At 45.6% G+C, this 14,559-nt stretch overlaps 1 protein-coding gene across 1 annotated transcript in view; it reads right to left on the minus strand.

Moving 5' to 3' along the window:
- The window catches only part of TDRD12 (tudor domain containing 12), a 92,640-nt gene that overhangs the window by 17,435 nt on the left and 60,646 nt on the right, over positions 1-14,559 (minus strand). The window contains exons 16-20 of the mRNA XM_075537237.1: positions 8,222-8,413; positions 6,507-6,635; positions 5,209-5,326; positions 1,967-2,106; positions 1,626-1,843 (exon numbers count right to left, since the gene is read on the minus strand). Of these exons, the coding sequence (XP_075393352.1) occupies positions 1,626-1,843; positions 1,967-2,106; positions 5,209-5,326; positions 6,507-6,635; positions 8,222-8,413 (797 nt within the window). The remainder of the gene's footprint in view (positions 1-1,625; positions 1,844-1,966; positions 2,107-5,208; positions 5,327-6,506; positions 6,636-8,221; positions 8,414-14,559) is intronic.

Below are 14,559 nucleotides of genomic sequence, written 5' to 3' on the forward strand. Positions count from 1 at the left end.
CTATTGTGATTTTTGCTTATGCTCAATATTTAACCTTTTCCTTATCAATATATATTTCTAATAATGATACCTCATTAAAAAGATCATTTTTGGAAATATTACTATATGGGAAATTTTGAGCAATATGATCAAATGATTTTTGCATATCATTCCAATTAAGTTCTTGTTTTAAGGTAACCCAATGAAAATGTTCAATATCATTGTAATGTGGCGTCCACTCTTCTAAATAATCTATGCAATTACTATAGAACTTTTTAACGTGATTTATGATCTCTACACGATTTATTGCACCTTGTTCTTCTAGCTGGCTTATACTATTACGGATATTTAAAGGAAGAAAATTATTTTCTAACCATTCTTGAGACTGAAATTTTAAATTATTAACTTCATTTGCTACTTTGATTACCGAAATTCTGTCACCTTCAATAAGTTTTATAGCATTTTGAAAAAGAGCTGCTTGATCGTGTACAAAATCCAGCCAAATTTTTGAAGATTCTTTTTCAAAAAACTCTTCTAAAATTCTAGGACATTTATCCTGTGATAGAAAGTAGGATTTCAAAGGATCGTATATTTTACAAATTCTTTCAACAGCTGGCAAAAGAGCTAATCAGCGTGTTTTACTGTACCTAAGTATTTTCTGATATTCAACTTCCTCAGTTTCACAAAACTCTTTAAACATTTCAACGGGCGCACAGTGTATATACAGAAATAAGAATATATTTTAATAACAATATTTTCCATATCTACGGGCAACAAATCAGCAGCTGTTTGAACGGTGTTATATATTATGCATATTCCCTTCCCGTTCTCCTGACGTTCCCTCGCTGGTCGTGCATTCTTTCCAAAAATAGGGACTTTTTAAAAATGCCGCGGGACGTGGGACAAATAGTTAAAAATCGGAACTGTCCCATAAAAAGTGGGAGTCTGGTCACCTTAACTTAATCCTGTCTGCTGGATCAAGAAGGCTCAATGACCAAGGGTCTTGGTGGTCCAAATAGCATGCTCCCCTCCTGGCTCTTCTCTCTTGCTGAAAGCAAAATCCCCTGACCTTCTGCTTCTGAGATTGCTCCACCCAGCGGAGCGGCAACCACCATTAACCCTGCTGACAATCATGCACAGCTGCATCATCTAACCCACTCGGAATCCCCCACGCCCCCCACCCGAGGAAAACAAAGGTCGTCTGGTTAGAGCACAAATGGCTATGGCTAAAGAGCTGCCACATTAAAGAACTCAGTGCCCTGCACTGCTCCAGAGAAAGGGGTGTCTTTCTGACTATGAGACATACACAGTCCAAAGCCCACCAACAGGAGGGTGGATATATAATTGTAATGTATTTTCAATGTCACCAGTGTACTGTACAGCAAAAAGACCTAACAGGATACTGCCACATGCAGAACAACTGATGGGAGAGCAAGATGTTGGAACAATTCCGCTGATGTCCAGTTCAACGGTGCACAAACCGGCAGGAAAGCTCTGGGGGCGGGCAGAAGCTGGGGCTCAGGGTGCTTCCTGAGGAGCCGGGTGCTGGTTCGACAGGTGGGAGCACAGCTACTTACCGATTCCTGCCTGTGCTCCGCCATCTATGCTACAGGGCACTTGTTCTTAAACAAGGAAGGCTGACTTACTTGCAAAAACCAAAAGCCTTGAGATACGGACAGAGAGGCCTCTTGGCTTTTTTGTATTCTTTGGCTTCCAGAACCCCTGCGGTGAACTCATACAGCTCCGACGGGATTCGGGCATCTGTCCGCTCCAAGTAGCGGAGGACACCAATCGCGTGGCATGCGTTTCTCTCCGTCAGCAGCAAGACAGATTTGGTTCTCCCAGCTCCCTGTTCCATAGAACCCTTCAAACCAGGGAGGAGAAAGGAAGTGGGTCACCGACGTAGTGTCTGCAGCTAAGCACCCTGCACCCTGGATCCCTCAGTGCATGGACGGCAATGGGCGGTAAGGGAAAGACGGAATCAAACCTGCTCTGGTCCACTCTGGAAATGATCAGACATGCAATACAGACGCCCACCAAAAACTTTGGGTGAGGAAGGGAAGCTGAAGTGAATCACACAGGTGGCATCGGTGATGGCCAGAAGAGGGATGCAGTCATCGGTGAGAGCTGGGGAAAAGGAGCCCAACAAGGTCACCTCAGGCTGCGCTGGACCTCACCTTCCGGAGCAGTCCCGACGCCCATGGACCTCACCTTCCAGAGCAGTCCCGACACCCATGGACCTCACCTTCCAGAGCAGTCCCGACACCCATGGACCTCACCTTCCAGAGCAGTCCCGACGCCCATGGACCTCACCTTCCAGAGCAGTCCCGACGCCCATGGACCTCACCTTCCAGAGCAGTCCCGACGCCCATGGACCTCACCTTCCAGAGCAGTCCCGACGCCCATGGACCTCACCTTCCAGAGCAGTCCCGACACCCATGGACCTCACCTTCCGGAGCAGTCCTGACGCCCATGGACCTCACCTTCCAGAGCAGTCCCGACACCCATGGACCTCACCTTCCAGAGCAGTCCCGACGCCCATGGACCTCACCTTCCAGAGCAGTCCCAATGCCCATGGACCTCACCTTCCAGAGCAGTCCCGACGCCCATGGACCTCACCTTCCAGAGCAGTCCCGACACCCATGGACCTCACCTTCCAGAGCAGTCCCGACACCCATGGACCTCACCTTCCAGAGCAGTCCCAATGCCCATGGACCTCACCTTCCAGAGCAGTCCCGACACCCATGGACCTCACCTTCCAGAGCAGTCCCAATGCCCATGGACCTCACCTTCCAGAGCAGTCCCGACACCCATGGACCTCACCTTCTGGAGCAGTCCCAACACCCAGACCTGATCACATTCCCCTACTGCATTTGACCTCTCCCACGCAGGGCCTATCCTGCCGTTTCCCCACCATTCCCAGGAATTGCACCCCTTTCAGTATGGGGAAATAAAAAAGAAAATCTTCATTCGATCACAAGTCCAGGTTGCTCATACAATTTTCATTTACTGTATATGCTTTAACGTGTATACAATTCTAACACAGCTATATGTTCAATCAATATTTCAGCCCATCTCTCACTGGAGTGCATATGCATGTTGCTGTGGCAGATGAGATGTGCAGGGATATTGACATGTAAAGTCTTTGTTTTGTTTTCAATTGTGACAGTGACTGTGGCTGGAGCAGGGAGCATGTCTAGACTAAGAGTCACTGCCTACTGATCTGAGAGCCCAGGGGCCCCTTAAATCCACCTCAGACTCTAAACTTTACAGGAGGTTTTCATTTAGAAATGAACACTACTAGTAAACCTCAATAAATATGTGAACTGTCAGATTTGGACATGAGATATATGAGGGGAAGCCAACAAAGTATTGCTAAGAGGGCTCCAGTTCATTGCCTGGGTTTATTATAAAACAGGTCTTTGAAACCAGTGGGAGACTGGAGACAAGTGCTGTCCGTAATAAACCTGTCTTCGTCTCATTTGAGCCCAATGTGGTACCCGTCCTACCAGTGCATCTCCTTGAGGGGGTTTCCTCTTTGTCCCCTGACCCTCAAGGTGAGCTAAGGGCAGACTGTCAACCCTGAAGAAGGAAGAGACTGTGGCTGACATCCACCTTTCCACTGATGTGACAACCACTGAGGTTGGGGTCTCACAGGGTCAGCATCTTCCATTCTAAGGGAACATTTGGGCCTCAGCAAGCTTTCAGCTCAAAAGGGGACAGAGAGCAGGACATAAAGATCAGCTAGCTCAAAGACGCGCTCTCCCCACTGCCTGTTAAAGAAGGTCAGGGTTGATGAGGTCGGGATGAGACTTGGCCTCATGAGTGTGCTCTGGAGCACAGGGTTCACTTCAAAACTAGCTCCCACGGGGCTCTGCTGGGCCAATTAAACTCAATGCAAAGACGTCGGCTCAGAAGGTTGTGGTGACTATTTTTTTAAAATCATTTTTTTGGAGGCTCGTACTGTGGTGACTGTTTTTTGTGGTTTCCCCCCCAGAATTCCAAATAGAAAACCTCGACAGACTTTCTCAAAGGACACAGAATGACCATGATGGTTTATTAAGTTTTTAGAAAATGGAAAACTGTACTGCCGAGCAATAGATCAGGAAAGTTTCCCCCGCTCAGTCATCAAAGAAAAAATTATATCAGTGTGAATGAGGGGGAGTGCGGAATGGAGACCCAAAGCCCATCTGTAGGCAATTGGACATCCCCTCACTGAAGGATCAGAGACGAGTTAATCAGGGGGCAGTAAAGCACAGACAAAACATACAACTTTCTTCTAGTTCTTTAATGCTTCCTCCCCCTGCCCCCTACCTTACAAATCCAACTAGACGAGCATGTACTCCGGTACAAATAAGAACTGGAAACACAGGGAACCCAGGACAGATAACCCCTCAGGACCAATAATGAGAATAGCCATATCAGGAGAGTAAGGGGAAGGTGGGTGGAGAAAAGAGGAAACCGATCACAATAATCTACATATAACCCCTTCCCAGGGGGGAAGGACAACAGAAAAATGGGCCAAGGGAGATATCGGTCAGGATAAGACATGAAATATTAATAATTTATAAATTATCAAGTATTTGCGAGGGAGGAGGGGTGAGGGAGGGAGGGGAAAAATGAGCTGATACCAAAGAAAGGCTCAAGTAGAAAGAAAACGTTTTGAAAATGATGATGGGAACAAATGTACAAATGTAAATGACACAATGGATGTATGTATGAATTGTGATTATGAACTGTACGAGCCCCCAATAAAATGATAAAAAAGGAAAGTTTTCCCGCCTCTCACAATGAACCTGGCTTATTCTTCAAGGGTGGTTAAAAACTGTCCAGTGAAAAACGTCATTAGGGAACATTACCCAACCACCCTACTGCCCTGATTTGACCTTTCAGACTTTTCTGTTTCCTCAACTCAAAAGACACCGAAAAAGAATACTCTTTGACTCCTTTGAGGATGGCCAGAAGTGTATTTCTGACATGGTACAGACGGAAGGTCAAAGGCTATTTGGTGGACGGGTTAGAGATGGAAACAGCACCATCAGAAGTGTGTAGACCTAGGTGGAGGAGGTGTCAAAGAAGCAATAGTTTCATGTTTCGATATTCTTGTTTAATAAAGGGCTCTAGTTTTATAATTCCATAGTAATACTTTCGGGTCTAATCTCGTTTAAAGGAAGATATGATTGCTATTAGCTCAACCGTTTCTAAATACAATGAAATGAAAACACTTACCCAATACAATGTGAGAGCCAGAACTTAACTTCTTCTTCCACTGTTCTGAAACAGTTTTTAAATTGAAAACCATTTCCTTATGCATTTTCAAGCAAAATATTGAATTGCTTTCTACTACCTAGAGATGAAACCAAAGAGGCCAATTCAGTCAGAACCGTAAGTCTGGAGCTAGCAGTTATCAATATTAAAAAACCAAACCCACTACCATCAAGTTGCTTCCAACTCCTGGCTACCCTGTGTTGCTGGGAGAAGGTGCCGGCTCGGATGCTCTTGGAATGAGAGCTCAGTTCTCCCGCGAGACTGCCAGATTTATAGGAGAGCAGACTGTGTAGCACCTGGGGGTCTCAGCTATCAATTAGAGAATCAAAGGACGATAGGTTCTCAAACGTTCCTGATTGCTTAAGGAGTCCAGGGGTTCTGTGGGCTCAGGACTGGACCGCTAATCCCACAGGGGGGGGGGCCCTCAACCCCACTGGCTGCTTTGCGGGAAAGAGATGAACAGGTCTACTCCTACAAAGATTCAGTCTCAGAAACCCCCTCTAAGGTTGCTATGAGTCAGAACTGATTTGATGGCAGTGGATTTCTAGTTTATTTACAAATTTGTGCAAGCAAAATAAACATATTTTTGCTAACTTTTTTCCTTCTTAAACACATACATACATGTTTATACATATGCCTACACAAACATCAAACACATGGTACACATGGTACACAGAAGGCGCCCTGGTGGCATAGTGTTAAGGTGGGCTGCTAACTTCAAGGTCAGCCACTTGAACATCAAGATAAAGATGGGCTTTCTACTTCCTGTACAGAGTTAGTCTCAAAACTCACAGGAGCAGTTCTATCCTGTCTTTTAGATTCACTATGAATCGGCATTAACTCGGTGGCAGTGAGTTTGTTTTTGACAGTAAGCTGTGAAGCTGAGGGAGATGCTCTACTGAGCCCTGTGTCTTCTCATTTGTAGCACAGGTTGATAAGAAATGAGGTTACGGTGAGTAAATGCTGAGCCTCTCTGGTGGCATGAACACACTTGTACTGCTAGTTCTGCTAGTTCGAGTGTACAGAGCATACTGATCAATGAGGTCCTGGTAGCACGCAGCCGTGACGGTGCTGCCCCAGAGGGAAACATTCCCATCCACGGAAAGTTAAAGTCTGGTTCCTGCAGGCCCTCTCCTCCTGCCATCACTGCCTGCAGCGAGCCTGCCTCCACCTCTGGGGCGTTTTTAACTTCAGCCATCTGTCATCCAACTTCCGAGCTTGGGGGCCGGGGGGCTGTCGGTACGTGTGGACGAGCTCACCTTACTCACTATTTCTGTTTCGGCCACAGAGCAGGTGAAGACCAAGGTCTTTTGGGCGTGACTTGGAATGAAATCTAGCGTCTGAAGTAAAGTGGAGGTTTTCTCACCTTCTAGACAAAGATGCACCACCTGAAGAGGAAAAGACAGATATGGAGTAACATGTTCACCTGTGCATGGATCAAGAGGCAGGTGTGTGAACAGAACAAGGGAATGCTGCATGGTTTAATCAGGAAGGTGTGCAGCAGGGTTGCAGCCTCTCACCACTTATTCAATCTGTAAGCTGAGCAAATCCTCAGAGAAGAACGTGGCATCAGGACTGGGGGAAGGCGTGTTCACCACCTGAGGCGTGCAGATGACACAAGTCAGGCAGCTGGAAGGAAGAGGGATGTGAAAAGTAGGTGCTGATGAAGAGCACTGCTTGCAGCCTTCGGTGGGGATCGCAATGCAAGGTAAAGAGAACAAAACCCTCACAACTGGACCAAGAGGACCACCATGATCAATGAAGGAAAGGCCGGAGTTGTCAATGACTGAGTCTTGCTCGGACCCACAATCAATGATCCAAGAAGGCAGCAGTCCAGGCATCAAAAGATGCGTTGCATCGAGTCAATCTGCTGCACTGACCGCTAACAGGGTTGAACAGCGAGAATGGGACTCTGAGGACTAAGGTGGGCCGGACCCACGCCACGGTATTTTCAACCATCTTACATGCACGTGAAAGTTGGACACTGAAAGGGGAAGGCTGAAAAACTGATACATTTCAATGACAGTGCTGGCGAAGAATAAAGTACCAAGGGCTGCCAAGAAGCAATGAATCTGTCTTGGAAGATAAACAGCCAGAATGCTCCCCAGAAAACACAAGAACGGGGAGACTCAGTCTCAAGTACTTTGGGCATGTTATCAGGAGAGAGCAGTCCCTGGAAAGACATCATGCTTGGCAAGTCGAGGGGCAGCGAGAAAGAGGCAGACCCTTGACAAGGTGGACTGATACGGAGGGTGCAACAATAAGCTCAACGCTAACAATACAATAGGGAGGATAACCCAGGACCAGGCAGTGTTTCAGTCTGTTGTACAGGGGGTGGCTATGAGTTGGAACCAACGTGACAGCACCTAACAGCTGCAACAAGAACAACGCGAATGATAGTCAAAACCCCAAATGCAACGGCAGTCTCCACATGAATTACGCCTCCATGGAAAGCCCTTGGGCCATCCTATTGACCAGGGAGAGGAACAGCCTCACCCACAGACTGCATTGGAAGGTGGATTACGAAAGATAGAGTGAGGTGAACATTCAACATGATCATTGGATTTCCTTTTTGGCCCATCTTCAATCTGTCCTAGCCTCTATTATCTTCTGCTTTTTTGGGATTAAGGCTTTTCTATGTTTTATTTTGTTCTCATTGTTAGTTTTTTTTGTAAGAAGTCCAGAATAGGCAATCCACCTAGACAGTAACTAGATCAATAGTTCTTCCGTTTCTGGAACCGGAAGGTGGTGTTAGGAGTTAATGGGGAGCTAACAAGAATGAAGAACATGTTCTAAATGGATTGTGGTGACAGCTCGTTACAATATGTTTAAACCACTGAATTGTGTGATAAATGAATTTCCTGTCAATAAAATGTTTGGGTATTTTTTTAAAGCCATGAAATACAGGCTTCTTGGCCTGTGTTCACCTGTTCTCTATACCCCCGAAGAATATGCACACACACGGACACATTACCTGCTGGACCCGGCCGTAGAGGGCAGCCTCTTCCATGGCCGTGAGCACGATGTAGGGGTCGCACATGAATTCCTTGATTAGATACTCTATGTGTTTGTTCCAGTGAACTCCAACCGCAACAATCTGATGGGGTGCCGACTCCATTTCTTCATCCTCTATGATTTTTTTAAAGTTATTCAATATAGTGAGCATCTAAAAAAATAAGTAAAATGTGTTTTGTTTTTAGTTTGGAAAGGAACAGGAATTCAGTTTAACAGAACATAAAATGTAAGACATTGCAGGTTTTCTATTCAAAGTACAGACGGTCTTTCAAATTTGAAGGAACTGAAAAAAAATTTGTAATGTTAAATTTAAAGTCATTTTATCCTAAAACACCACAAAAGGCAAAATTAAAGCACCAACAGCAGACTCTAGGTCACTCTGGACAGAGTAACTACACGGACAGCAGACTCTAGGTCACTCTGGATAGAGTAACTACACCGACAGCAGACTCTAGGTCTCTCTGGATAGAGTAACTACACGGACAGCAGACTCTAGGTCTCTCTGGATAGAGTAACTACACGGACAGCAGACTCTAGGTCACTCTGGATAGAGTAACTACACCGACAGCAGACTCTAGGTCTCTCTGGATAGAGTAACTACACGGACAGCAGACTCTAGGTCTCTCTGGACAGAGTAACTACACGGACAGCAGACTCTAGGTCTCTCTGGATAGAGTAACTACACGGACAGCAGACTCTAGGTCTCTCTGGATGGAAGAGCTACACGGACAGCGACTACTTGGGTTCTAGTTCACACGTATACGGGCTTAAGACAAAATACATTTAAACATGTCTAAGATCAGGGGGTGGCTGAGATACATTTTTCATGCCCACACTCGTGTCAGTCTGTTTAGGGTGCTTTCAAAAAAGCTCCAACCAAGATAGAGGTTCCCGGGGGATGAGAAGTGTGCCTTCAGTTCACAAGGAGAGGTCGGCTCAGAGGACTGTGGCGCCTGCTCTGTTGGATTCCCAAAGGGCCATCTTGACAGATTTCTTGAGTTACACAGGACAACCAGAGGGGCTTAGTATGATGAAGACTTTAGAACATGGATGAAAATAAATAAATAAAAAGAACACGGATGAGGAAAAGGCCATGGAAGTTATGCTAAGAATTTCTGTCACAATGTATGTGCGTAGGCTCCAAGAGTAACAAGGGATGTCCTAAGAGAATTTTGCTAAATTTTGCCCTGTAGCTGTGCCCTTGTTCCTTTAGACTTCTTTCTGTTCCCCAAACTCAAAGAGCACTGAGAGGAACGATGGGAGTCCCTCGAGATTGCCCAGACTGTGCTGTAACTTGGTTTTTTTTGAGCACTTTACTGGCACATACTTAAGTGTGCAATCATCACCACAATCCATTTCTGAACATTTAAAAAATCATTTTATTGGGGGCTCTTACCACCATCCATCTGTCCATCTATGTCTTACACCGACCATTATCTCCCTTCACCCATGTTTGTTGTTTGTCCCCCCGGGGGTTATATGTAGATCATTGTAATCAGTTCCCCCTTTCTCCCTCCACCTTTCCTTTACCCTCCTGGTATCTGTATTCTCATTATTGGTCCTGAGGGATTTATCTGTCCTGGATTTCCTGTGTTGCCAGCTCTAATCTGTACCAGTGTACATCCTCCAGTCTACTTGGATTCGTAAGATAGAACTGGGCTCATGAAAGTGGGGGTAGGAAGCATTAAAGAGCTAGAGGAGAGTTGTATGTTTCATCGGAGCTATACTGCACCCTGACTGGTTCGTCTCTTCCTTCTGACCCTTCTGTGAGGTGGATGTCCAATTGTCTACAGATGGGCTTTGAGTTTCCACTCATTCCCCCTCATTCACATCAATATGATTTTTTGTTCTGGGTCTTTGATGCCTGATAGCTGATCCCATCAACACCTCATGATCACACAAGCTGGTGTACTTCTTCAATATGGGCTTTGTTGCGTCTCAGCTGCATGGCCACTTGTTTATCTTCAAGCCTTTAAGGCCCCAGATGCTATATATTTTGATAGCTGGGCACCGTCAGTTTTCTTCACCACATTTGCTTATGTACCTATTTTGTCTTCAGTGTTCCTGTTGGGAAGGTGAGCATCAGAATGCCAGGTTATTAGAACAGTGTTCTTGTGTTGAGGGAGTACTTGAGTAGAGGCCCAATGTCCGTCTGCTACTTTAATACTTAGCATGTAAATACATGTACATAGATCTATTTCCCTATTGTTATATGTTTACATATGTACATGACTGTACTTAGACCTCTGTAAATGTCCTTTGCCTATTTCTTTCCTTTTACTATCCTCTTGTCCCCCTATCATGTTCAACCTTCAGTCAGCTTTCATTAATTTCTCTTCACTACACTGCCCTTGATCAAGGCCCACCAGGCATCCTATGCCTCGCTCACCATCGATTTTAGATCACTTGTTCTCTTGTCCCTGGGTTTGTTGGCATCCCCCTTGGCTTCCCCAGCCTCCTCCTCTCCTGTGTTTCCCTAGAACCTTGGGTCCCGTTGTTTATCCCTCTGGATTGTTCATCCTGCCTATCTTATCTAGAAAGACACGCAAAAGTATTAATACAGAAACAAACAAAACAACAGCAAAAAAAAGAAAAGTCTATTAATAGTTCCAGGTCTGTTTGCTGACCTTTATGAGTGTTTTCCAGTTGAGTCTGATGGGGTGCCACATCCTGCCCCAAAGTCTATTTTTGGGATTCCTTAGGGACTTCATTGCTTTGCTCCCTTTGCTGCTCTGTTGCACTCCTTAAGTGTTTCGCCCTGCTGTGGTGGGGTGAGATCGGGCACAATTCCCACTGTTGTCTCCAGTGTTGTCCCCCGTAGTGGTATGGGTCAGTGAGGGATGTTGTGTCTTGTGGTGGGGCTGGCCCTGGTCCTCTCTGTGCATTAGCTGCTCCCAGCAGGAATACCATCCTTGGGCTTGGTGGGTGGGCCAGTGTGTGCTCCACTCTCTCTCCTTCCCTGTTAGTGTACTCCTGTGTGTTCGGATCAGACTCACTCCGCCTCTCCCCGAGCCAAAGCTTCAGTGCTGAACATTTTCTTTTTGTAATCAATGCTGTCAGTTCCTCCTCACCCTCCCTTGCTGTGCCCCTAGGGAACTATTAAGCCAGTCACCATCTCTCAGATTTACCTATCCTGAATTTCATTAACAGAAAACCATATAACACACAAACAGGAAACAACAAGAACTGTCAACAAAATCTGTCAACAATAAGATAAAAAGCAAATAAAATACTGAAAACTGAAACAACTTTAAAATTGGTCAAAAGAGAGGTCAAATCCCCTTACAGAAGGGTCTCGGGGAGGAGATGAGCCAGTCAGGGTGCGATGTAGCAATGATGAAACATACAACTTTCCTTTAGTTCCTAAATGCTTCCTCCACTGCCACTATCACACTCCCAATTCTACCTTACAATTCTGGCTAGACCAGAGGATGTACACTGGTACAGATGGGAGCTGGAAACACAGTGAATCCAGGGCAAATGATCCCTTCAGGACCAGTGGTGTGAGTGGCGATACTGGGAGGGTGGAGGGAGGGTTGGAAGGGGCGAACTGATTAAAAAGATCTACGTATGACCTCCTCTCTGGGGGACGGAAGGCAGAGGAGTGGGTGAAGGAAGATGTTGGACAGTGAAAGATATGACAAAGATAATAATTTGTAAATTTTCAATGGTTCATGAGGGAGGGGGAAGTGGGGAGGGAGGGGAACAAATGAGGAGCTGCCAGGGGCTTAAGTGGAGAGCAAATGTTTTGAGAATGATGAGGCCAATGAATGAACAAATATGCTTTGCACAATTGATGTATGTATGGATTGTGATAAGAGTTGTATGAGCCCCTAATAAAACGATTAAAAAAAAAGGGGAGGTCAAATGATAAGGTATTACATTTTAACCCGGCTACACCTTCCAGAGTCCACGTTACAGTGCTGTGTGACAGCAAGGCTATAGCTGGACTATGTTCAGTGGGGACCCACCAGACTTAACCCATGTGGGGACTTCAGGCTTCCACTCTCTTCCAGTCTTCTGCAAACTGGGTGTTCACCATTTAAGCTGATATCATTCTCTCCTTCAGATTTAGATTTTATTATTTACAATCTGGGATCACACCAGCTGTGCTTCTTCTGTGTGGACTTACTTAAGATGCCTCACGGCCTCACTCATGTTTGAAGACACATCTTTAAGATCCCAGACACTATCCTTTCTGATAGCAGGGCACCATCTGATTTCCTCACACTTTGCTACAGTAGCCTTATTGTCCGTGATCTCTTCATGAGGGCTAGTGTCAGCGAGGGCCATGTCCTAGGAACTAATTGTTCGTAGACCAGGGCTAGAATTAGCACAAGCCCTAACTCCACGAACCTATCTATGGTTTGTACATGTCTCCGGTTCACTTTTCCGTGGAATAAATCAAAGAATGCAGAATTCTTCCGAGAAGGGTTGTTAGGTGCTGTCAAACTGGCTCTGGCTCACAGGGAGCCTATGCACAATAGAAGGGCGCATCACCTGGTCCTGCCCCGCCTCACAGCTGTTAGGTCTGAGTCCACTGCCACAGCCACCATGTCAATCCACCTCTGTGAGGGCTTTCCTCTATTTCACCAAGCACGCTGTCCTTCTCCAGGGACTGGTCTCTCCTGACAACACGTCCAAAGGACATGAACCTCAGAGAAGAGTTGGAGAAAAGGAAATACTGCCCTCTGAAGTGTACAGACCAGAAAGAGGGCAAGTTGAGAAACAAGTAACTTCACAGTTTACTTTTACTTACTAATCATTTCCATGATTTTCATAGTAATATTTTACTTACCTTTGTACAATATTAGTACTCATATACAAAATCTTTTTAACAATTGTTTAGAAAAAGATGATGTACCAACAAAAATGGGAAAAGACGATAAACAAGTAACTTTTAGAAGAATGGGTACAAATGACCAATATAAATTAATGTCCAGCTTAAGTCATTAGGGACAAAGGAGGTTAAAGAGGTGTACTGTTTTCAAGAAGGCAAGTGCATGCATGAAAACAGGGACTATAGATGGCAGTGTCCCAGAGTGGGAAACGAGCACTGAGGGAAATAAGACCGGGACTTATGCCCTGGCTGGTACGGAGGGAATCTGGAAGACTAGTGTTCCATGGCAGGAAGACCGCCACTCCGGTAGTTGGAGATACATTCCGAGTACCTTTTCCTGCGGCAGTCTATCATTTCTACAGTCTCCCCTAAAAGCTGTGCTGCCTTAAAGTTAGCACATAGTTGATTCTATCTCCCTACAGAAGCAGACGCTATTGGCTCTATTTCTTCCTGCTGCGGCATCTAATCCCTCTCATACCTTCCTCCAATAGCGGATGGGCATGGGGGACTTTTATCCCCTGTGCCTGGATTCAAAATACCGTATATACTCATGTAAAAATGTGCTGAAAAACTGGGGTTTGGGTTGTACATGGGTCAGTGGTACCCCAGCAAGGTGTAAAATCTCGCTGGTTCCCCACCTCCCCGAGGTAACGGGATGAGTGCCCGTTATCTCGCGGGTGATTGCCTTTTCTCCACTGTTCATTCTAAGCCCCGCTGACACTGTAGGGTTTTGAATGTTTGTTTACTCACATCTAACCAGTCAGAGCCATCCTATGACGTGGACGGCTCCAATTCACAGAAGCACCTGTAGTGATTCGCTTACACCGGCAGCTGAACTGGTAAGGATGTGTCTGTGACTGCGCTCCGTCTCTCCCCTCTGGTCTGTGTTAATTCATATCCTGCATCTCCCGCCCACATGGACTCCCCCCTCCCCCTCCGGCTAGCTCGTTGTGTGTGTGTGTTGGTGGGGGGCATTACCATGAAAGTTCTTTTTCAGTCTTGTTTTTTTTATCGTATTAGAAATGGATACTCTTGAACCAAACAAAAACGACGGTCATATGAGGCTGGTTTCAAAATGAAGGTTGTGTCAAGAGCAGAAGAGAGCAATAAGAGTATTGCAAGTAGGGAATTCTGTGTTGATGAAAAGCAAGTGAGGGAGTGGCGGAAAATGAAGGCTGACTTGGAAGATTCCAAAAGCTAAAAAAGCTCGTCCTGGTTTAAGATCTTTTTATGGGACTCTAGAGAGTGAATTGCATAAATGGGTTATGGAGTGTCATCAAAATGGTTACTGCATAACACGCATGGGAATCCACATACATGCTCTACAAATGGCTAAGGATGACAAATATAAAGCACCAGGCATTGAAAAATTCACTGCGTCAGCAGGATGGTGTACCCGCTTCATGAACAGGTTTGGCCTACTATGTTTGAGACAAAGAACAAAGATTCCCAGAAAT

Source organism: Tenrec ecaudatus, chromosome 18 (genome assembly GCF_050624435.1).
Source record: "Tenrec ecaudatus isolate mTenEca1 chromosome 18, mTenEca1.hap1, whole genome shotgun sequence".
Classification (NCBI taxonomy): Eukaryota; Metazoa; Chordata; class Mammalia; order Afrosoricida; family Tenrecidae; genus Tenrec; species Tenrec ecaudatus.